At 36.7% G+C, this 25,721-nt stretch overlaps 1 protein-coding gene across 1 annotated transcript in view; it reads left to right on the top strand.

Moving 5' to 3' along the window:
* ATRNL1 (attractin like 1) overlaps positions 1-25,721 on the top strand; it is a 730,282-nt gene that overhangs the window by 120,263 nt on the left and 584,298 nt on the right. The window contains exon 10 of the mRNA XM_060100355.1: positions 15,763-15,917. Coding sequence (XP_059956338.1) covers positions 15,763-15,917 — 155 coding nt within the window. The remainder of the gene's footprint in view (positions 1-15,762; positions 15,918-25,721) is intronic.

Here is a 25,721-nt window from a genome sequence, read left to right as displayed (position 1 = left end):
GTGTGTCTTCTTTGGTATCTGTTCAGACCTTTTGCCAATTTTTAATTGAGTTATTTGTTTTCTAATCATTGAGTTTTAAGAGTTCTTTTTATATTTTGGATTCAGGTCCTTTTTCAGGTATTTGCTACAAATATCTTCTCCGAGTTTGTGGCTTACTGTTTCATTCTCCGAATTGTGTCTTTCACAGAGTCAAGGTTTTTAATTTTAATGAAACCCAACTTATCATTTTTTTCTTTCATGATTTGTGCTTTTGGTGCTGTATCTACAAAGTCATCAGTAAACTCACGGTCACCCAGATTTTCTTCTATATTATCTTCTAGGAGTTTTATAGTTTTGCATTTTACATTTAAGCCTATGATTAATTTTGTGTTAATTTTTGTAGAAGGTGTAAGATCTGTCAAACTTTTCTTTTTTTTTTTGCATGTGGATGTCCAGTTGTTTCAGCACCATTTATTGAAATGACTGTCCTATCTCTCTTGAGTTGTTTTTGTTCTTTTGTCAGTAGTTGACTACTTGTGGGTCTATTTCTGGGCTCTTTTTTTTTTTTTTTTTTTGCGGTACGCGGGCCTCTCACTGTTGTGGCTCTCCCGTTGCGGAGCACAGCCTCCGGACGTGCAGGCTCAGCAGCCATGGCTCACGGGCCCAGCGGCTCCACGGCATGTGGGATCCTCCCGGACTGGGGCACGAACCCATGTCCCCTGAATCGGCAGGCGGACTCTCAACCACTGTGCCACCAGGGAAGCCCTCTGGGCTCATTTTTATGTTCCATTGATCTATGTGTCTGTTCTTTCCCTGGTACCACACTGATTTTTTTTCCCACACTGTTTTTATTATTGTAGCTTTATAGTAAGTCTTGAAGTCAAGTAGCGTTAGTTCTCTGAATTTGTTCCTGTCTCTAAGTATTGTTTTGGCTATTCTTGTGAGAATTTTGATGGGATTGCATTGAATATATAGACTAAGCTGGGAAGAACTGACATCTTGACAGTAGTGAATCGTCCTATCCATGTATTATATATGGCCTATCCCTTTATTTACCTCTTTGATTTCTTTCATCAAAGTTTTGTAATTTTCCCAATATAGATCTTATACATATTTTGTTAGATTTATACCTATTTCAGTTTTGTGGGGGTGTTATATAAATGTGTCTTTATTTCAAGTATCCGTTGTTCATTGTTAATATGTAAGAAAGCGATTGACTTTCGCATATTAACCTTGTATCCTCCAACCTTGCCGTAATTACTTATTACAGGAGCTTTTTGTTGTCGTTGTTGATTGTTTGGGATTTCTTACATAGGCAATCATGTCATGTGTGAAAAAAGACAGTTTTATTTATTCCTTACCATTTTGTATATCTTTTATTCCCTTTTCTTATTGCACTAACTAGAACTTCCAGTAAAATGTTGAATAGGAGTGGTGAGAGAGTATATCTTGCCTTGCTCTTTCTTAGAAAGAAAACATCTTTCCATTTTCTTGCCATTAGTATAATTGTTTTTTTAATAGCTCTTTATTGGAGTATAATTGCTTCACAATACTGTGTTAGTTTCTGTTGCACAACAAAATGAATCAGCCATATGCATACACACGTCCCCATATCCCCTCACTCTTGAGCCTCCCTCCCATCCACCCTATCTCACCCTTCTAGGTTATCACAAAGCACTGAGCCAATCTCCCTGTGCTATGCTGCTGCTTCCACCAACCAACTATTTTACATTTAGTAGTGTATGTATGTCGATGCTACTCTCCCTTCGCCTCAGCTTTGCCCTCCCACCCATGTCCTCAAGTCCATTTTCTATGTCTATCTCTTTTCCTGCCCTGAAACTAGGTTCAGCAGTACCATTTTTTTTTTTTTACATTCCATGTCTATGTGTTAGCATATGGTATTTGTTTTTCTCTTTCTGACTTACTTCAATCTGTATGACAGACTCTAGGTCCATCCACCTCACTACAAATAACTCAATTTCGTTTCTTTGTATGCCTGAATAATATTCAATTGTATATATATGCTACATCTTCTTTTTCCATTCATCTATCGATGGACATTTAGGTTGGTTCCATGTCCTGGCTATTGTAAATAGTGCTGCAATGAACATTGTGGTACATGCCTCTTTTTTTTATTATGGTTTTCTCAGGGTATATGCCCAGTAGTGGGATTGCTGGGTCATATGGTAGTTCTATTTGTAGTTTTTTAAGGACCCTCCATACTGTTCTCCATAGTGGCTGTATCAATTTACATTCCCACCAACAGTGCAAGAGGGTTCCCTTTTCTCCACACCCTCTCCAGCATTTGTTGTTTGTAGATTTTTTTCATGATGGCCATTCTGACTGGTGTGAAGTGATGCCTCATTCTAGTTTTGATTTGCATTTCTCTAATAATTAGTGTTGTTGAGCATCTTTTCATGTGCTTCTTGTCCATCTGTATGTCTTCCTTGGTGCAATGTCTACTTAGGTCTTCTGCCCATTTTTTAACTGGATTGTTTGTTTTTTTGATATTGAGCTTCATGAGCTGTTTGCATATTTTGGAGATCAGTCCTTTGTCTGTTGTTTCATTTGCAAATATTTTTCTCCCATTCTGAGGGTTATCTTTTTGTCTTGTGTATTGTTTCCTTTGCTGTGCAAAGGCTTTAAGTTTAGTTAAGTCCTATTTGTTTATTTTTGTTTTTATTTCCATTACTCTAGGAGGTGGGTCAAAAAAGATCTTGCTGAGGTTTATGTCAAAGAGTGTTTTTCCTATGTTTTCCTCTAAGAGTTTTATAGTGTCTGGCCTTATTTAAGTCTTTAATCCATTTTGAGTTTATTTTTGTGTATGGTGTTAGGTAGTGTTCTCGTTTCATTCTTTTACATGTAGCTGTCCAGTTTTCCCAGCACCACTGGGAAAGAGGCTGTCTTTTCTCCATTGTATGTTCTTGCCTCCTTTGTTGTAAATTAGGTGCCCATATGTGCGTGGGTTTATCTCTGGGCATTCTATCTTGTACCATTGATCTATATTTCTGTTTGTGTGCCAGTACCATACTGTCTTGATTATTGTAGCTTTGTGGTATAGTTTGAAGTCAGGGAGACTGATTCCTCCAAGTCCGTTTTTCTTTCTCAAGATTGCTTTCGGCTATTCGGGGTCTTTTGTGTTTCCATACGAATTATAAAATTTTTTGTTCTAATTCTGTGAAGAATGCCATAGGTAGTTTGATAGGGATTGCATTGAATCTGTAGGTTGCTTTGGGTAGTATAGTTATTTTCACAATATTGATTCTTCCAATCCAAGAACATGGTATATTTCTCCATCTGTTTTTGTCATCTTTGACTTCTTTCATCACTTTTATAGTCTTCTGAGTACAAGTCTTTCACCTCCTTAGGCAGGTTTATTCCTAGGTATTACATTCTTTTTCTTGCAGTGGTAAATGGGAGTGTTTCCTTAGTTTCTCTTTCTGATTTTTCATTGTTGGTGTATAGGAATGCCAGAGATTTCTGTGCATTAATTTTGTATCCTGCAACTTACCAAATTCATTTATTAGTTCTAGTAGTTTTCTGGATTTTCTATGTATAGTATCATGTCATCAGCAAACAGTGACAGTTTTACTTCTTCTTTTCCAATTTGTATTCCTTTTATTTCTTTTTCTTCTCTGATTGCTGTGGCTAGGACTTCCAAAACTGTTGAATAAGAGTGGTGAGAGTGGACATCCTTGTCTTGTTCCTGATCTTAATAGAAATGCTTTCAGTTTTTCACCATTGAGTATGATGCTTGCTGTGGGTTTGTCATATATGGCCTTTATTTTGCTGAGCTAGGTTCCCTCTATGCCCATTTTCTGGAGAGTTTTTATCATAAATCGATGTTGAATTTTGTCAAAAGCTTTTTCTGAATCTATTGAGATGATCGTATGGTTTTTATTCCTTAATTTATTAATGTGGTGTATTACATTGATTGATTTGCATACATTGAAGAAACCTTGCATCCCTGGGGTAAATCCCACTTGATCCTTTTAATGTGCTGTTGGATTCTGTTTGTTAGTATTTTGTTCAGGATTTTTGCATCTGTGTTCATCAGTGATATTGGTCTATAATTTTCTTTTTTTGTGATATCTTTTTCTGGTTTTGGTATCAGGTGATGGTGGCTTCATAGAATGAATATGGGAGTGTTTCTCCCTCTGCAATTTTTTGAAGAGTTTGAGAAGGATAGGTGTTAGCTCTTCTCTAAATATTTGATAGAATTCGCCTGTGAAGCCATCTGTTCCTGCACTTTTGTTTGTTGGAAGATTTTTAATCACAGTTTCAATTTCAGTGCTTTTGATTGGTCTGTTCATATTTCTGTTTCTTCCTGATTCAGTCTTGGCAGGTTGTGCATTTCTAAGGATTTGTCCATTTCTTCCAGGTTGTCCATTTTATTGGCATATAGTTGTTTGTAGTAGTCTCTTTTTTTTTGTTTTTTTTTTTCTGTACGCGGGCCTCTCCCGTTGTGGAGCACAGGCTCTGGACGTGCAGGCTCAGTGGCATGGCTCACAGGCCTAGCCGCTCCACGGCATGTGGGATCTTCCTGGACCGGGGCACGAACCCATGTCCCCTGCATCGGCAGGTGGACTCTCAACCACTGTACCACCAGGGAAGCCCTGTAGTAGTCTCTTATAATCCTTTGTATTTCTGCAGTTTCAGTTGTGATTTCTCCTTTTTCATTTCTAATTTTATTGATTTGCATCCTCTCCCTTTTTTTCTTGATGAGTCTGGCTAAGTGTTTATCAATTTTGTTTATCTTCTAAAGAACCAGCTTTTAGTTTTATTGATCTTTGCTATTGTTTTCTTCATTTCTATTTAATTTAATTCTGCTCTGATCTTTATGATTCCTTTCCTTCTACTGACTTCGGGTTTTCTTTGTTCTTCTTTCTCTAGTTGTTTTAAGTGTGGGGTTAGATTGTTTATTTGAGATTTTTCTTGTTTCTTGAGGTGGGATTGTATTGCTATAAACTTCCCTCTTAGAACTGCTTTTGCTGCATCCCATAAGTTTTGGATCATGGTGTTTTCATTGTCATTTGTTTCTTTGTATTGTTTCATTTCTTCTTTGATTTCTTCAGTGATCTGTTGGTTATTTAGTAGCATATTGTTTAGCCTCCGTGTATTTTTGTTTTTACAGTTTTTTTTCCTGTAATTGATTTCCAGTCTCATAGCGTTGTGGTCAGAAAAGATGCTTGACATGATTTCAATTTTCTTAAATTTTCCGAGGCTTGATTTATGACCCAAGATGTGATCCATCCTGGTGAATGTTCCATGTACACTTGAGAAGAAAGTGTATTCTGCCACTTTTGGGTGGAATGTTTTATAAGTATCAGTTAGACCTATTTGGTCTGTTGTCATTTAAAACTTGTGTTTTCTTATTTATTTTCTGTTTGGATGATCTGCCCATTGGTGCAAGTGGGGTGTTAAAGTCCCCTACTACTATTGTGTTACTGTCGATTTCTCCTTTCATGGTTGTTAGCATTTGCCTTATGTATTGAGGTTCTCCTCTGTTGGGTGCATAAACATTTATAATTGTTATATCTTCTTCTTGGATTGATCCTTTGATCATTATGTAGTGTCCCTCCTTATATCTTGTAACAGTCTTTATTTTAAAGTCTAATTTATCTTATACGAGTATTGCTACTCCAGCTTTCTTTTAATTTCCATTTGCATGGAATATCTTTTTCCATCCCTTCACGTTCAGTCTGTATGTGTTCCTAGGTATGAAGTGGGTCTCTTGTATACAGCATATATATGGGTCTTGTTTTTGTATCCATTCAGCCAGTCTGTGTCTTTTGATTGAGGCAGTTAATCCATTTACATTCAAGGTTATTATCGATATGTATGTTCCTATTACCATTTTATTAATTGTTTTGGGTTTGTTTTTGTGGGTCTTTTTCTTCTCTTGTGTTTTCCGCTTAGAGAAGTTTCTTTAGCATTTGTTGTAAAGCACGTTTGGTGGTGCTGAATTCTCTTAGCTTTTGCTTGTCTGAAAAGCTTTTGACTTCTCCACGGAATCTGAATGAGATCTTTGCTGGGTAGAGTAATCTTGGTTGTAGGTTTTTCTCTTTCATCACTTTAAGTATATCCTGCCACTCCCTTCTGGTCTGAAGAGTTTCTACTGAAAACTCAGTTGATAACCTTAATGGTGATTCCTTTGTATGTTATTTTTTGTTTTTCCCTTGCTGCTTTTAATATTTTTTCTTTGAATTTAGTTTTTGTTAATTTGATTAATATGTGTCTTGGTGTATTTTTCCTAAGGTTTATCCTGTATGGGACTCTTTGTGCTTCCTGAACTTTGGTGACTATTTCCTTTCCCATGTTAGGGAAGTTTTCAAGTATAATCTCTTCAATTATTTTCTCAGACCCCTTCTTTTTCTCTTCTTCTTCTGGGACCCCTATAATTTGAATGTTGGTGTGTTTATTGTTGTCCCAGAGGTCTCTGAGATTGTCTTCAATTCTTTTCATTCTTTTTTCTTTATTCTGCTCCTCAGCAGTTATTTCCACCATTTTGTCTTCCAGCTCACTTATTCATTGTTCTGACTCAGTTATTCTGTTATTGATTCCTTCTAGTGTATTTTTCATTTCAGTTGTTATGTTGTTCATCTCTGTTTGTTTGTTCTTTAGTTCTTCTAGATCTTTGTTAAACATTTCTTGTATTTTCTCAATCTGTGCCTTCATTCTGTTTCGGAGATTCTGGATTCTCTTTACTATCATTACTCTGAATTCTTTTTCAGGAGATTGCCTATTTCTTCTTCATTTAATCTTGTAGGTTTTTACCTTGCTCCTTCATTTGTGACATATTTTTTGCCATCTCTTTTTTTTTATGAGTGGGATTGTGTTCCTGTCTTACTGGTTGTTTGGCCTGAGCTTTCTGGCTCTGGTTGGCTATTGGGTAGAGCTGGGTCTTGGTGCTGAGATGAGGAACTCCGTGACCTCACTCAGATGAATATTCCCTGGGGTCTGAGGTTCTCTGTTAGTTCAGTGGTTCGGACTTGGAACTCGCACTGCAGGAACTTTCGCCCGACCCTGGGCTCGTGAACCAAGATCCTGCAAGCCGCCTTTGGCGGCAAAAAAAAAAACAACCCAAGAACGAAAACAAAGTAAAAAATAAAATTAGACTAGGAAACTAAGAGATATGTTAGGAAGAATATAAAAATAAAAATATAGATGAATCAACAACTGGAAGGTACAACAGTACCATAATAGTACAAAAGACAAGGGGAGGAAAGAAAAAAGGGTGTGGGGGAAGGCCTTGGCTGTGGAGGGTGGAGCCTAAGCAAGGGTAGGTTTGGGTGGTGGGCGGGGCCAATGCTCAGGGCCCACAGGGCTGCAAAAGGCCCTAGGGGCTGTGGGGCATGGGACTTAGGCTCAAGGAGCAGAAGGGGCCGAGGCGTGCCCCCCACCCCTGGTCTCAGAGGGCAGGGACCTCACCTGGGAGCCCAGCATTCTTCCTGTGCTTGAATAGGCATGGCAAACACCCTCCTCTCCTCTCCTGCTCCTCTAGTCTGGAAGGGCCCCTCCCACCTGCCTCTCCTGATCTCCCTGGCCTCCCTCCTATGCCCCCAAGGACCCATGCAGCCTGGAGGGGAGTTTGGAGGGCAGGGGATCGGCCTGGGAGCTCAGCAGGCTCCCTAGCCCTGAGTGGGTGGAGCAGTCGCCCTTTGCTCCTCTCCTGCTCTTCCCAGAGAGTCCCTCCCACCTGCCTCTCCTGATCTCCCCAGCCTCAGGGGCACTGATCCTCTGTGGGCTCCACTTCTCCCCTCTCAGTCCCCCTACGTCCTACTGGTTCACCTTGGGGTTCCTCCCTTATCCTTGGGTGTCAGAGTTCCCCATTAGCAGCCAGCAGGCGCCCTAGTTGTGGGGAGATGTTAACTCCATGTCTTCCCACACTGCCATCTTGATTCAGCCTCTAATTTTTTTGATAATTTTTTTTAATCAAGGTAAGGAAATGTCCTTCTGTTTCTAGAGTTATTATCCCTTGAGTTGAGAGAGTACTTTATATATTCTAGATATAAATCCTTTATCAGATATGTGATTCGCAAATATTTTCTCCCATTCTGTATGTTGTTTTTCACTTTATTTTTAGTGTCCTTTGAAGCTCAGCTATGTTTAATTTTTAAGACCATTTTATCTGTTATATATTTTGTCACTTATGCTTTTGGTGTCATATCTAAGCATCCATTGCCTAACCCAAGGCAAGGAGTATTTACTTCTGTAGTTTCTTCTAAGAGTTTTATCACTTGTAGCTCTTAAATTTAGGCCTTTTATCAATTTTTAGTTAATTTTTGCATATATTGTAAGGGAAGGGTTCAGTTTCTCTCTTTTGTACCTAGATATCCAGTTGCCTCAGCACCATTTGTTGAAAAGAGTATTCTTTCCTTTCTTTGAGTTGGCTATTCTGGGCCCTTGAATTTCCACATAAATCACAGGATTAGTTTGTCAATGAGAGAAATATCCAGCTGGGATTTTATAGAGAGTGAGTTGAATCTGTAGATCGATTTGGAGAGTATGGTCATCTTAACAATATTTTGTTTTCCAATCCATGTAAATGGGATATCTATTCATTTTTTTAGGCTATCTTTAATTTCTCTCTTCAATATTTTCTAGTTTTCATGGTTTAAATTTTACACTTGTTTCATTAAATTTATTTTTAAATACTTTTTCTTTTTGATACTAATGTAAATTGAATTGTTTTATTATTTTTATCTTGGGATTTTTCACTTCTGGTTTTAGAAATACAATTTATTTTTATTTTATTTTAACCTACAAACTTGCTAAACTCATTTATTAGTTCTAGCAGTTTTTTGTGGATTTCTTTGAATTTCTATGTATAAGATCATGTCATCTGCAAATAATGAGAGTTTTACTTCTTCCTTTCCAATTTAGATGCATTTAATTTTATGGTCTTGCCCATTTTCCTTCTTATAATCTTTAATACAAAGTTGAATAAAAGTGACAAGAGCAAAAATCCTTGTCTTATTTCTGATCTTAGAGGGGGAACATTTAATCTTTTACCATTAAGTATCATGTTAGCTCTTTTTTTTTTTTTTTCTTTTTTGTAGATATCCTTTGTATTAGGTTTCTATGGCTGCTGTAACAAACTACCACAAACTGTGTAGCTTAAAACAATGGAAAGATATTCTCTCACAGGTCTGGAGGCCAGAAATCCAAAATTAAAGTGTGACCATGGCCATGCCCCCTCCAGAAATGCTAGGGGTAATTCCTTTCCTTGCCTCTTCCAGCTTTGGCTGTCAGTATTCCTGGAGTTGTGACTGAATCACTCCAGTTGCCTCCACAGATACATTACCTTCTCCTCTTTTCTGTGTGTCTCCTATAAGGACACTTGTCATTGGATTAGGTCCACTGAATAATCCAAGATGAGTTCCTTATCTCAAGATCCTTAATTTAATTACATCTGAAAAGACTCTTTTTCCAAATAAGGTAACATCCACAGGTTCTGGAGATTAGGACATGGATCCATCTTTTGTGGTGGTGCACCATTCAGCCATACCAGATTGAGGAAGTTACCTTCTATATTTTGTTGGGTGCTTTTTATCATGAAAGGATGTTGGATTTTTTTTAGGCTTTAGCTGCATCTATTGGGTATATATGCAGAAGTGGGATTGCTGGATCATATTATAGTTCTTGGTAGTTCAATTTTTAATTTTTTCAGGAATGTTCATACTGTTTTCCAAGTTGACCATACCAATTTCCATTCCCACCAATAGTGTAGAAGGGTTCCCTTTTCTTTTTTTTTTTTTTTTTACTTTTTTTTTAAACAAATTTAATCAGTTTTACATATACATGTGTTCCCATATCCCCTCCCTTTTGCGTCTCCCTCCCACCCTCCCTATCCCACCCCTCCAGGCGGTCACAAAGCACCGAGCTGATCTCCCTGTGCTATGCGGCTGCTTCCCACTAGTTCTCTACCTTACGTTTGGTAGTGTATATATGTCCATGCCTTTCTCTCGCTTTGTCACAGCTTACCCTTCCCCCTCCCCATATCCTCAAGTCCATTCTCTAGTAGGTCCCTTTTCTTCACATTCTTGCAAACACTTATCTTTTTAAAATTAAATAAATTAATTATTTTAATTAATTAATTAATTTATTTATTTATTTTGGTACGCGGGCCTCTCACTGTTGTGGCCTCTCCCGTTGCGGAGCACAGGCTCCGGACACGCAGGCTCAGTGGCCATGGCTCACGGGCCCAGCCGCTCTGCGGCATGTGGGATCTTCCCGAACCGGGGCACGAACCCATGTCCCCTGCATCAGCAGGCGGACTTCCAGCCACTGCGCCACCAGGGAAGCCCTAATTAATTATTTTAAATTGAAATATAACTGACATAAAACATTGTATTTGTTTTAGATGTACAACATAATGAATTGTTATATGTATATATTGTAAAATGATTACAACAGTTTAGTTAACATCCATCACGTACATAGTTATGAATTATTTCTTTCTTGTAATGAGAACTTTTAAGTCCTTAACAACTTTCAAACATAATACCGTATTGTTAACTATAATCACTGTGCTGTATATTACATTCCCAGGACTTACTTGTCTTAGAACTGGAAGTTTGTGCCTTTTTACCACATTTACTCATTTCACCCACCTTCTACCACCTGACTTTGGTGGCCACCAATCTATTCTCTGTATCTATAAGTTCATTTAAAAACATTTGTAGATTTTGCATATTTGTGAGGTCATACAGTATTTGCCTTTCTCTGTCTGACTTATTTCACTTAGTGTAATGCCTTCAAGGTCCATCTATGTTGTTGCAAATGGCAGGATTTCCTTTTTTTTTTTAAAATGGCTGAATAACATTCCCCTTTGTATATATATCTTAATCCATTCATCCGTTGATGGACACTCGGGTTGTTTCCATGTCTTAGTTATTGTAAATAATGCTGCAATAAATATGGGGGTGCAGATATCTTTTTGAGATAGCTATTTTGTTTCCTTTGGATAAATACTCATAAGTGGAATTGCTGGATAATTTGGTAGTTCTAAATTTGTAATTAGATTTGTAATTTGTAATTGTAATTCTCAGTTGGTTTTTGAGGAACCTCTGTACTGTTTTCCACAGTGGTTGTACCAGTTTATATTCCCATGAACAGTGCACAAGTGTTCCCTTTTCTCCACATCCTCACCAATACTTATTTCCTGTGTTTTTGATAATAGCCATTCCAACAGCTGTGTGTATGCGCGTGAGGTGATACCTCATTGTGGTTTTGATTTGCATTTCCTTGTTGAGCACTTTTTCATGTACCTGTTGGTCCTCTGTTTGTCTTCTTTGGAAAAATGTCTGTTCAGATCCTCTGCCCATTTTAAAATTAAATTGTTCTTTTTTTCTATTGAGTTATATGAGTTTTTAATATATTTTGGAGGTTGAATTTTCTCCATCACAAAAAGCCAGGCCTGATACTGAGAGCGTCTTATTTATTTTCCCCAGGGCAGTGCCTGAAGTGTTCAAGGTTATGCACACTCTTCCATGGCAACAGAGTTGAGCCGATTATATGTGTGTGCTTATTCATGACCTGCAGAAGCTAAAGTGTGCTGTCTGCAGGGGTGTGTATGGGGTGCGGGCTATGTGGGGGAGGGATTTATGGATTGTTGGGAGCATGGGTGTGCTAGTTGAGGTGAATCTGCAGGTAATACACTCTATGAAGTTTATGGGTGGGCCTCTCGGTAGAGTTCATGAGGTAGTTAGTAGAAACATTAGCCCTGTTGGCTTTTATACCCTGGTTGCTGTGAACCCCCTTTCCCCCCCCTGCCCATCCTGTCATTGTTTTGGAAAGGGTGAGAAAGAAGTAGGCTTCTTGGGCATCATCCTGCTTGGCCATGGAAGCTAGGCACTTACTAGGTTCTCACTTTCCCCCATGGGAGAAAAAGCAGATTGAATGAGTTTCTCTTGGCAGTGAGCTGTTGCCTTGGGGGTGGGGGTGATGTGGTAAAGTGAAATTGTTCTTCTTACCCTCTTCAGTCCTGTTCTTGGAATTTTTGCTCCAAGTGGTGCTAGGACTTCTCTGCTGGACTGCTGGGCACCTACAGAGGTACTCCTGTCTCTGAGTAGTTGACAAAATCAGTGCTTCTGTGGGAGGATGAAGGCAGTGTTGACTGAAAAAAAAATGCACAACATAAAAGTTGAGAGTTATGTTTTATTCGGTGGACAAATCTGAGGACTTAAGCCTGTGACATAGCATCTTGGATAACTCTGAGAGACTGCTCCAAAGAGGCAAGCGGGAGCCAGGTATATAGCAGTTTTTGCAACAAAGACCAGGTAGACAGAACATCAGAAGATTGCTGTTAGTTAAAGAAAACCAGATATCTCAAGTTAAGGAATTTAGCGCTTTTCTGTGTATGGAAAGATGCAAAGTCTAGCTCATTGAGATCATTCCTTTGATATGCACCTCTGCTATCTGGGGCCAGTATCCTGTGCTTCTCATCCTGAGCCTCCTCAGGGTGCACTGTCCTGGGTGGCTGCAGTGGAGGGCATTCTGTTTCCATTCTGAGTTCTCTCAGGGCTCACTGTCATGGTTGCAGTGTGATGGCTCAATGGCTGCAACTTCATTTGTTTACCGTATGGCAGGCAATATTTTTTATTCACAGTAGGAAACTTATTCCTACGTCTTGCTGATGTCTCTCCCTGTATCCTCGTGTTCTGACTTTTTAAAAAATTCAACACTTTTCGTATGCCATCCCATTGCCTTTTGGCCTTTATTGTTTCTAATGAGAAGTCAGCTATTTATCTTATTGGAGTTCTCTTGTATGGGAAGAACCTTCTTTCTCCTGCTGCTTTAAAGATTTTACCCTTGGCCTTCAATATTTTTACTATTTTATGTCTGAGTGTGGCTCTTTCTGTATTTTTTCCTACTTGAAGTTTGTTGAGCTTCTTGGATGTGTATGCTAATGTTTTTCATCAAATTTAGGAAGTTGTCAGCCATTATTTCTTGAAAAGTCTTTTACCTCTTCCTCCTCTGCCCTAGTATTCCCAGTAAATGTATGTTGTTGCTGTTAATGGTGTTCTACATTTCTCGTAGACTCTGTTCATTTTCCTCTCTGTTTTATGAATTGCAGGATCTCTATTGATTTATCTACTAGTTCACTGATTTTTTTTCTTGCTGCTTGCTGAAATATACTGTTGAGCTTCTCTACTAAATTTTAAAATTTCAATATTACACTTTTCAACTCCAAATTTTCCTTTTTTTGTTGTTTCTCTTTGTTAATGTTTTATGTTTGATAAGATGTTGTCATATTTTCCTTCTTTAAACGTTGTATTCTTTAAGTCTTTGACTATATTTATAATAGCTGTTCATCTGACATCTGGGTTCTCTTAAAGGTAGTTTTGTTGCTTGCTTTTATTCCTGTGTATGGGTCACACTTTCTTATTTCATTGCATGCCATAATTTTCCCTGAAAACCAGACATTTTAGATAATATATTGTAGCAACTCTGGATCCTGACTTTTCCTTCCTCTCTGGGGCTGTTGTAATTTTATTTGTTTAGTAACTTGGCTGAACTCTTCTAGAGAAGTATGTTTCTTCTTCCAAATGCATCCTCTGATGTTCCTCCTCAGATGGTACAGCCTGGGTATGCACACAGTCACCCTGGGATGATAGTAATTTTAGCAGAGCTCTTTGACTTTTTCCTCTGAGCTCTTGGTTAAGCTTTCTGCCTCTGTTTGTATCACACTCACCTGGTAGCCTCCACTAATTGCCAACTGATAGTTCTATTATTTTCAACAATGCTCTGGGGGCATAAATTGCTCCACAGTCTGAATTCCCTTTCATACCTTTTTCAGGGGTAGTCTCTGAGGCCAGTCTTTGAGGTTCTGACCCCAGTAAGGCTCTTATTAGCTGTCTTTTCCCCTGGTTCTCTCTGATAAACTTCTAGCTTGTCTGTGTTTTAGATTATTGTTCTCATGTAGCTATCTCTTCATTGCTTACAGCCACTGCTTCCATTGTTTTTGAGTGCCCTTAAGGCTTGAAGTTTTCCACCTTGTACCAAATAAAGTCAAGTTCCTTGAGACCTTTGGGGCTCTCCTTTTCTTAGGCTGCCTCTCCTTTTCTTAGGCTGTCTCTCCCTGTGGGAGAAAACCTCTATGCCACTGCTTTGGGAATATAGGTGGGGTTTGTAGACTGTTCTTTCATTGACACCACTGTGTTATGTGCAGAGAACTGGATGGGTATGGTAGCCTTTGCTCTTCTCAGCTTGCCTCTTTTATCTTGGAACTGCTGCCCTATGAATTAGGGGTGAAGACTTTCTGGCCCTCTTGTTCTTAATCTCTAAGGCTTGGTGTATAGCTTCCACCCTGTGGGTGGTGGCTAGGTAGAGAATGAGGACTCGGAACTCGAATGCTTTCTTCTTGAATAGAACTTCTGCCACTAAGAGTTAGGGGGCGTGAGAAGTATTGGCAGTCTGTTGCTGCTGGTTGTATTTTAATGGCCTGGACTAGGAGCTGAGGGATGAAGGAGCATACTCTTCTTGACTTTACCAGCCTGTGGTTGAACAGTCTTGCCTAACTGGTTGTGTATGTGTGGGGAGGTGGCGGTGATGGGAAGAATGGGAGTTGGTAATGAGTCAAATATCGTGGACTGTTGCTGTTCTTAATGAAATTTAGTAGATATTCTTGAGCAAATATTTCTTTATTTGTTGTTGCTCTTGGCAACATTTTTGAGATCCAAATTGTTTTTTTCTTTTTTAAAAAAATTTTTACCAATTATAGTTCTTTCCCTGGGGAGATTGTTTATGGAACTCCTTATATTGACATTCTGGAAGTGAGTTCCATATTCTTTAAGCATTAATTGGTATTATAATCTATAGCTTTTGAGATACTGTATATACCTTACTAACTATACTATACATACTATGTTTACATGTTGATTCTTTGTACCAGGGATTTATTTATAGAGTATTTATAAAGTATTGATTCATATTGTCATGAACCTTTATTATATATATATCAGTGAATTCAGGTAAACTATAATTGTGAGCATATATTTGTAGTATTTCTCTCATAATTACACTGTAATTAAAAGAACATTTATTTTAATTTGAATGTTTCTCAAAAACGCAATGTGATTTTCAATTATACACAATATGGGTATATCTCAAAAATAATCTTAAGCAACAGGACATACATACAAATTAATAAAAACTATGTGATTCCATTTTGTAAAGTACAAAGGCAGCAATAGAAATATTTGTTAGACTCAGAATAGTGGTAATTTTTATTTTTTGATCTTAGTACTGGTTACTTAGCTGTGTTCATCTTGTGAAAATTCATTGTGTTAGACTTATGATGTGTGCACTTTCATGTATGTTATATCATATTTAAAAACTTAGAAAGCATATTATGAGATCCATATGAGCCATGTAGTTTTAACTGAGTATTGTTCAGAGTAAATTTATTATATTTAACTTTATATTTACTTTGGTATTTAAAACTGATGATAATTTGGTCCTCTAGTTTAAAGGAGACTTGTTTCCTACTTTTATAAATGAAAGCAAAATTTCAAAATATAAATTATTATAAAATCATTAACAATTATGTTTAATATTGTATTTCCTGAAAGCATTTTAAGGTACTATGAATCTCAGAATATTTTTTTAAAATATTGAAGTTTAGAGGCCATTTATAAGTTGTTGAAAATAATAAAGCATGTTTTTTCACAATTCCAAGGAAAATTCTATATGCAAATTAGATCCTTTCTGTAATATATATAAAATCAGGGAGATCTTTTTATCCTTTGTAATACATTTTTAAATTTTATCCTGTAGGACTATTTTGAAAGAAAGTGGGTTTGCCAGATACCTTCATTCAGCTGTTCTTATCAATGGAGCTATGCTTATTTTTGGAGGAAATACCCATAATGACACTTCCTTGAGTAACGGTGCAAAATGTTTTTCTGCCGATTTCCTGGCATATGACATAGGTATGTATCTGTTAGGACTGTACAAAGTAGGAAATACCAGAACTTTTTCATGTAGAGATTCTCAAATACATTACTTGATAGCATGTGTGTATGTCATTTTAGAGAGAGAAATTCAGTGACAGATTATGAATGGAATTCTCTCCAGTTTCAGCATAGTAGTAGTATAGGGCAGAAGAGATGAACTGAGGTGAGTCAGTGGTGGAGGCAGGGTAATTGAGAAATCTGGGTTTGAATGTCTTTATGAAGGCTTTTATGTATTGTATACCTACATGAACACTCTATCAGTCTATTTTGTTTGACAATTACCATATTAGTTTTGATAATGGATATATGGAGCACTAGCAAGTTTACATTACAAAGAGTAAGAATGCAAGTATTTTAGATTTAGTGGGGATGAGCAAAGATGCATTTAAATTAAACTCATCAGATATACTTACTCCATAGAGGAAACTGATAGAATTAGAGAAAGGAATATAGAGATAGAAAAGCTAAATAAATAATATTTGGGGACAAAATGGAAACCCAGAACATATCTAGGAATGGAAGTAACTAAAGAAGAATCTTTACCAGGGAACCTAGAAATGCAGTGCATCTATACAACTCAATTTTAATTATGCTATCTATAGTCCTATCAATTTCTGAATAGTAAATGAATATATTTTTTGAGTACTAAATTTAGCTACTTGGTTGACCATTGTAGTGAAAAAATTTCTTCTCTATATATCATGTTATAGATAAAACATAGCTGATATTTTAAATCTTTAGCAGTACTTAAGAGTACCTTTTATTGTATAAAGTACAATAATAAACCAATTTTAAGCTATTAAGAAACATTTTGATAAATAAAAATAAAAGAGACCGAAGAATAACACATTTAATAGATGTAAGACGTATCCTTTCACTTTTGAATATCATAAAGGCACATAGTCTACTTCGGAAAATTATTTCAAGTGGCAGCATATAAAGAAAATTATGACTATTAATAAGCACTTTGATCCCTAAACTATTGTAAGCTTGTTTGGAAGGAAATTCCTAGTAATAAAGTTAGGCATGCTTTTTAAATTCTATGACTATCTGTCTGTGAGTAATCATTGAAAAGAATCCACTGTCTTCAGGATTTTTAGACCCTAAATAATTAAATATTTACCTTTTGAAATAATAATTTGAAGTTATGATTCATGATGAAAATGGGATTATCTTGGCTTTCAGAAGGCTTTTAAATCAGTGCCTGAGATCCAGAAAATTGGTTAAATGAAGTATTGAATCTAGGCTGGCTTATTATGACCTTTCATTGCCAGGTTGGCACTGTCAATATATTATTTTGCTATGGTGATGAGACAGTATACTTATTTCTCTGGAGGTGGATGAACATTTTGTTTTTCTTCTAGGAATAAAAATCCTAGGAAAAGTGTAGAATTTTGTTGTAATTGTTAAAAATCCATGAAGTGAGATTTTGAACTTTTGAAAAAGATTCTTCAAGGAGCTTCCACCCGATTTCTGTATTTTAACGAGGAAATTAATGTTGAGCTATTTTGTAGCTGACATATTGGGAATTTATTTTTATTTCTTCCATGTTGTTCAAGATTACCATATTTTAGGTTTTATGCAACCAAAAAGTTTACCAAGGTGAAAAACATTAGAGTTGTTAGTTTTTCAGAGAGAGAGAGAGAGAGGGGGGGGGCGAGCTCTCAGATTATCATTATTCTAATTGCTACTCTTTATTAAGTGTCTTCTAAGAGCTAGGTACTTTACTAAGAGCTTTATTTACACTATCTGTAACCTCTCTAATAACCTTGTAACAAGGTGTTAATAAACTCATTTTCAGATTATTAAGCACAAGAGTAAAAGGAATTTGCCCAAAGCCCTGCCGGTGGTAGATCAAGCATTTTTTAACCCCTAAAGTGGTAGTCTTTCCTCTTGACTACACTGTGCTGTTTAGTTGTGTCCACTATATGCTCTTCATTTTCCCAACAAATTACCAGACACTTTATGTTTAGTAAGGTTTCTTAATGCTGTGGAACGATAGAAGCAAATATCAGTTTCATTTTTCAAACAGATTGTTCAAATGGGAGGAAGAATAACATAGTTTAAACAATGTTGCATTTTAACATGGGATTTTGTTTTCCCTGTGTTAACAACTAACAACAAAAACATAAAGCAATACAATCAATACAGGATAAAGGTGTTTTGTTTTACCTTATTTGATTGTTTCTATGCAGTTCCCAATAAAGCCGCCCCTCCCCCAATCTGTATTTATTCTCCTGGGTTTGTAGCATCAAATGCTGAAATATTTTCCTGGGAAAATTATTTTTCTTATTTTAGAAAATGTCTTCCAAAATAATTGCTTTCCTTATGAAGTATATTTTTGTGGAAATAAAATATAACCATTGTATATGAACCAACCTGAAAATAGATCCACTTGGGGTAAAAAAAGTTGTGTTGCTAGGTTTTCTCTTTTGTACAGTACACTGGGACTTTTATGGCATATTTAACTGGAATGCATCTGAAGATTTAGCTGCTTGTGTTCTATGATGTTTAAACAATAAAAATATGTATGCTAATACTAACTTTTCATTGCTCTAAAATGTACTATTTCAACCCTACTGCCATAGTAAATTTTATATAGCCAATATCATTAATCTTTGAGGACATAACCTTGCCTTCCCAGTTCTCATTATACTATACATGATGGATGTAGAAGGCATATAATGGTGATTTTCAAACATGGCTGGACCTTGGCATTCCCTTTGAAGGTTGAAGGGAGAAAAATCAGACCTCTGTAATCTGATCCTCTTAGATTAGGCACTGGGTATTTATATTTTTAGAAAGTGACTCAAGTGCAACTGATAATAGAGCCAGGACTAGTGAATAAGACTGGATGGACTGTAACGTATACAATGATACATTACTTAATGTTCTAGTTTGTAAAGCTAGCTTGAAGACATTTCAAACCTGAAAATTTTATTAATATATATTTTGTTATTGCTAGTGGTGTCATTATTGCACCTGATTCAAGATTAAAGTGATCTTTCTGGTAAAGATAGCCTTCTAGTACATAATGAGACTAAAGATGCAGTGGAAAAGCATGTCTCACTGAGTTGATCTCAGGTTATTAGACATATTTATACTTTTAAACTATTTGACTGTGGAAAGTAGTATCATAAAAGTTAGTTTTCTAGGGTCAGTGGGAAAAAAGGAATCAAGTAGTCTGTATATTTTTCACATCTCTTTAGTAAACCACCCATCTTTTTGGTGGTTTGACTGAAGATATCAACATTTACAAATGAGAGATTTTCCTGAATTGAAACATACCTTAAAATTGAATTGAATCTTGAGACAGTATTTCAGAATCATCAAATTAATAGCTATTATAGAATTTTCAGTAGGCCTAACCTATAGTTATGATACTTTTAATTACAAATGGTAGTTATTCTTCTTCAATAAGAAAATTTACCTAAGAGTAAGAGAATGTACAAGATGAAAGATAACTCTGAGATACATTGATCATAATTTTTTTTTCCTCAAAAATATAGTAGAGGGCTTCCCTGGTGGTGCAGTGGTTGAGAGTCCGCCTGCCGATGCAGGGGACATGGGTTCATGCCCCGGTCCGGGAAGATCCCACATGCCGTGGAGCGGCTGGGCCCGTGAGCCATGGCCGCTGAGCCTGCGCATACGGAGCCTGTGCTCCACAACGGGAGAGGCCACAACAGTGAGAGGCCCACGTACCGCAAAAAAAAAAAAAAAAAAAAAATATATATATATATATAGTAGAGTCATGAAAATGTAATCTGTTGAGTTAGATTATTTCAGAATAGGATAGGGAGTCAGATTTATATCAGAAATATATCTTGCAGAAAGCAAAACACCTAAACTTCAAATCAAATCAAGTCAAAATAATATTATAAATAGAATTTAAAAAACAAATTTCCTGCATATGACAGTTTTACTTATGACATTAACTTCTTGGTAGGCAATTATTTAAAAGCAAACTCAGTAAAAAAAAAAAAGTACTTAATTCCATATTTGCAGAAGTAATCCTATTTTAATTGGTAATGTATAATAATCATTTTAAACACAGTGGAGTTGTAGTTCAGTATACCCTTAAAAATCACTTAAGTCGTTTATGAAACATAGTATACATGTTTTTGTACAACCCTGTAGAGTGATACGTGTGTGTGTGTGTGTCTACACACACACACAGTATAATGGATACAATTTTGTAAGGCACATAATTTCATTAAAAAATCATATTCAAATTAAAACATCTAATTATTTAATTTTTTGGAACAATCCAGCAAAACTATAAAAATTCAAACTTGCTCGCTCTTCGTGTTTATAATTATTTTTATTTTCTGGAGGTTATTTTATGTGTCCCTCTCTTTGTTTATCAGTACTTCTCTCTGCGCTCTGTTAACTCCTTAGGGCTCTTCCTTGACAAAAGCAGCACCCCTTGCCCTGCCACCTGAAAGAACCCATTTGTTTCTTTGTCTGTAAGAAAAACTCTTAAAATCATCATACCCTTTTTTCAATGAATTTAGCCAACTGTTGACTGTTTTAAGCTTTACTGTATCCTTTGCTCAAGGTTCTCTTTTTCTTTCTATAATAAACTATTGTGTAGAAGAAATAGTAGTTACTTCTCTTTAAAAAATAGGCCAGTGAGTAAGGGAAAAAGTGACCTTGCGTTTTGTGAAAAGGGAGAACTAACATTCGCCGAAAGCTTCCTGTAATGTTTTGCACTTTACATATGCTTTATGATGTAATTCTCATAACATCTGTGTAGCGTGTACTATTATATTCATTCATACAGGAAGAAACTGTGATTTAGCATGGTTAAACCCAAACTTGCATAGGTTGTAGGATGGTGTATTCAGAATTTGAACCCAAGTCTAAGTTCAAAGTTCTTTTGATTCTACCACTGTACTATATATTGATGTTTTCCTGATTTAACAGGAAAAAAATTGAAAGATCTTTAATTGGGAAGAAAGGCATATAATATTTGTTAATGTAGCATGACATTCAAGAAAATTAGTTTTATCAGTATATTTAATCAGTGACCTCAAGGTAGAGAATCAAGAAGAGTAATGAACAATGAATCTCTCTCAGTAGATCTATAAGCATTTTGAGAGATTGTTTTGAATACAAAAATTGCTAAATAAAGATTCTTGAAATAGAATATACACTGAAAGAAAAGTGTTTAAATGTCTCAACAAAACCTCTGGGGAAGAAGGCAGGGAAAACAGTCATGAATATAGAATCAAACATCTAAAATAAAATATTAGCAAATAGAATTCAACAGTTTCAAAATTATAATAAACTATGACCAAGTAGGAATTATTCTAGGATTTCAAGTATGATTCATTATCAGGGAATCTATAAATATAATTTACTACCTCAAGACTATTTATTGAAACCAACAGGAAATAACACTGTATGTTAAAACATGATAAAATCATTTCATTTAAGATTGATTGTCAAATAGTGATGCCCACTTTGCCTGGCAGAGGGTAAGAAGCTAAATAAATATTTATGGATCGAATGCCAGAGGACAAAATGCTGAGAGAAACTGTGGGTATGAAACTGTGGGTAGCAAAAGTGTGCACCTTTTAGAATAGTAAGATAAATTTTTACGTGGGGGAGGGGCACCCAGTGAAACATCAGCATTTCAGGGGTAGGTGGAAAAAGATTTTTGGCAACATCCAGAAATTTGGCTTTCTATTACATAAGTATCCAAATGGTTAATAAAAGTTTTTCTTTGTATTCATCTAGTTTTGAGTCTTATACCTACAACATATGTGCTCTTTTTAATGTATTTCAAATATGCTATTAAGACTGAGTTATGAACTGGTGTTTCAAATGGAATATTAAAAGAATTTTTAAAATGTGTCTTTAAAGTATTATAGATGCATATTTTCATGGAAGAATATGAGTATTTGCAGAAAAATTAGCCAGTGAATGTGCATTTTTCACCTGTACTATTTTATGCATAATTGATAAAATAAACCTGTCTCTGAATTTCAGCATATGTTTTTAATGTAATCATGTTCTCTCATATGTGAATAGTTCTAACAGCACAGTATTCTGATTGCTGGGATTTGTGTTTGAGAGAATAGTAAATCTAATTTCTTGATCTTATGTTTATTGAGTGTATAAGGTTTTAAAATAAATATTTAGTGCCTTGTAGTACAGATTTTTTTAAAAGTCTATATTCTAGAGAGTATATTTTACTTTGGTCTTCATTGCTGTGTGGCTTTTTTGTCGGTATGGGATGGTATTTCTGTCAGTTTTCATGATGTCAGTAACTTTGGAATTTGCTTTAGTTTGTTTAGCCTTGAACTGTTTTTGAAGTGATAATGACATGAGTGTTCTGGAAATATATTTTCTTCTTGGCAAAGAATATGATTATAGATTGCAGTCAGACATTAATAATGTAAGAGACTGGGCCTCCCTGGTGGCGCAAGTGGTTGAGAGTCCGCCTGCCGATGCAGGGGATACGGGTTCGTGCCCCGGTCTGGGAGGATCCCATATGCCGCGGAGCGGCTGGGCCCGTGAGCCATGGCCGCTGAGCCTGCGCGTCCGGAGCCTGCGCGTCCGGAGCCTGTGCTCCGCAACGGGGGAGGCCACAACAGTGAGAGGCCCGCATACCGCAAAAAAAAAAAAAAAAAAAAAATGTAAGAGACTTTATATTGTAAGAATGGAAAGAGGTTATGTGTAAACAAATTATATTAATTTAATACTGAGCTTTAAGGCATTTGATACCTTCTATATTTTACAGGAAAACTAACCTGTGTTTTACAGAGAATCCTGATCAAGAATTTGAAAACTCAGCAACAGAATTTTTTTTAAATTATTTATTTATTTTTTTATTAGTTTCTGCTTTATAGCAAAGTGAATCAGTTATACATATACATCTGTTCCCATATCCCTTCCCTCTTGCGTCTCCCTCCCTCCCTCCCACCCTCCCTATCCCACCCCTCCAGGCGGTCACAAAGCACCAAGCTGATCTCCCTGTGCTCTGCAGCTGCTTCCCACTAGCTATCTACCTTACGTTTGGTAGTGTATATATGTCCATGCCTCTTTTTCGCTTTGTCACAGCTTACCCTTCCCCCTCCCCATATCCTCAAGTCCATTCTCAAGTAGGTCTGTGTCTTTATTCCTGTTTTACCCCTAGGTTCTTCATGACATTTCTTTTTCTTAAATTCAATATATATGTGTTAGCATACGGTATTTGTCTTTCTCTTTCTGACTTACTTCACTCTGTATGACAGACTCTGCATCTATCCACCTCATTACAAATAGCTCAATTTCGTTTCTTTTTATGGCTGAGTAATATTCCATTGTATATATGTGCCACATCTTCTTTATCCATTCATCCGATGATGGACACTTAGGTTGTTTCCATCTCCGGGCTATTGTGAATAGAGCTGCATTGAACATTTTGGTACATGTCTCTTTTTGCATTATGGTTTTCTCAGGGTATATGCCCAGTACTGGGATTGCTGGGTCATATGGTAGTTCTATTTGTAGTTTTTTAAGGAACCTCCATACTGTTCTCCATAGTGGCTGTACCAATTCACATTCCCACCAGCAGTGCAAGAGTGTTCCCTTTTCTCCACACCCTCTCCAGCATTTATTGTTTCTAGATTTCTTGATGATGGCCATTCTGACTGGTGTGAGATGATATCTCATTGTAGTTTTGATTTGCATTTCTCTAATGATTAATGATGTTGAGCATTCTTTCATGTGTGTGTTGGCAATCTGTATATCTTCTTTGGAGAAATGTCTATTTAGGTCTTCTGCCCATTTTTGGATTGGGTTGTTTGTTTTTTTTGCTATTGAGCTGCATGAGCTGTTTATAAATTTTGGAGATTAATCCTTTGTCAGTTGCTTCATTTGCAAATATTTTCTCCCATTCTGAGGGTTGTCTTTTGGTCTTGTTTATGGTTTCCTTTGCTGTGCAAAAGCTTTGAAGTTTCATTAGGTCCCATTTGTTTATTTTTGTTTTTATTTCCATTTCTCTAGGAGGTGGGTCCAAAAGGATCTTGCTGTGATTTATGTCATAGAGTGTTCTGCCTATGTTTTCCTCTAAGAGTTTGATAGTTTCTGGCCTTACATTTAGGTCTTTAATCCATTTTGAGTTTATTTTTGTGTATGGTGTTAGGGAGTGATCTAATCTCATACTTTTACATGTACCTGTCCAGTTTTCCCAGCACCACTTATTGAAGAGGCTGTCCTTTCCCCACTGTACATTCCTGCCTCATTTATCAAAGATAAGGTGACCATATGTGCATGGGTTTATCTCTGGGCTTTCTATACTGTTTCATTGATCTATCATTCTATTTTTGTGCCAGTACCATACTGTCTTGATTACTGTAGCTTTATAGTATAGTCGGAAGTCAGGGAGCCTGATTCCCCCAGCTCTGTTTTTCGTTCTCAAGATTGCTTTGGCTATTCAGGGTCTTTTGTGTTTCCATACAGATTGAGAAATTTTTTGTTCTACTTCTGTGAAAAACGCCAGTGGTAGTTCGATAGGGATTGCATTGAATCTGTAGATTGCTTTGGGTAGTAGAGTCATTTTCACAATGTTGATTCTTCCAATCCAAGAACATGGTATATCTCTGCATCTATTTGTATCATCTTTAATTTCTTTCATCAGTGTCTTATAATTTTCTGCATACAGGTCTTTTATCTCCTTAAGTAGGTTTATTCCTAGATATGTTATTCTTTTTGTTGCAGTGGTAAATGGGAGTGTTTTCTTGATTTCACTATCATATTTTTCATCATTAGTGTACAGGAATGCCAGAGTTTTCTGTACATTAATTTTGTATCCTGATACTTTACCAAATTCATTGATTAGCTCTAGAAGTTTTCTGGTAGCATCTTTTTTTTTTTTATTAGTTTCTTCTTTATAACAAAGTGAATCAGTCATACATATATATCTGTTCCCACATCCCTTCCCTCATGCATCTCCCTCCCTCCCACCCTCCCCATCCCACCCCTCCAGGCGGTCACAAAGCACCGAGCTGATCTCCCTGTGCTCTGCGGCTGCTTCCCACTATCTATGTACCTTATGTTTGGTAGTGTATATATGTCCATGCCTCTCTTTCGCTTTGTCACAACTTACCCTTCCCCCTCCCCATATCCTCAAGTCCATTCTCAAGTAGGTCTGTGTCTTTATTCCCGTTTTACCCCTAGGTTCTTCATGACATTTTTTTTTAAATTCCGTATATATGTGTTAGCATACGGTATTTGTCTTTCTCTTTCTGACTTACTTCACTCTGTATGACAGACTCTAGGTCTATCCACCTCATTACAAATAGCTCAGTTTCGTTTCTTTTTATGGCTGAGTAATATTCCATTGTATATATGTGCCACATCTTCTTTATCCATTCATCCGATGATGGACACTTAGGTTGTTTCCATCTCCGGGCTATTGTGAATAGAGCTGCAATGAACATTTTGGTACATGTCTCTTTTTGCATTATGGTTTTCTCAGGGTATATGCCCAGTAGTGGGATTGCTGGGTCATATGGTAGTTCTATTTGTAGTTTTTTAAGGAATCTCCATACTGTTCTCCATAGTGGCTGTACCAATTCACATTCCCACCAGCAGTGCAAGAGTGTTCCCTTTTCTCCACACCCTCTCCAGCATTTATTGTTTCTAGATTTCTTGATGATGGCCATTCTGACTGGTGTAAGATGATATCTCATTGTAGTTTGGATTTGCATTTCTCTAATGATTAATGATGTTGAGCATTCTTTCATGTGTTTGTTGGCAGTCTGTATATCTTCTTTGGAGAAATGTCTA

Source organism: Mesoplodon densirostris, chromosome 1 (assembly GCF_025265405.1).
Source record: "Mesoplodon densirostris isolate mMesDen1 chromosome 1, mMesDen1 primary haplotype, whole genome shotgun sequence".
Lineage (NCBI taxonomy): Eukaryota > Metazoa > Chordata > Mammalia > Artiodactyla > Ziphiidae > Mesoplodon > Mesoplodon densirostris.
This window is presented reverse-complemented; position numbering and strand designations above follow the sequence as displayed.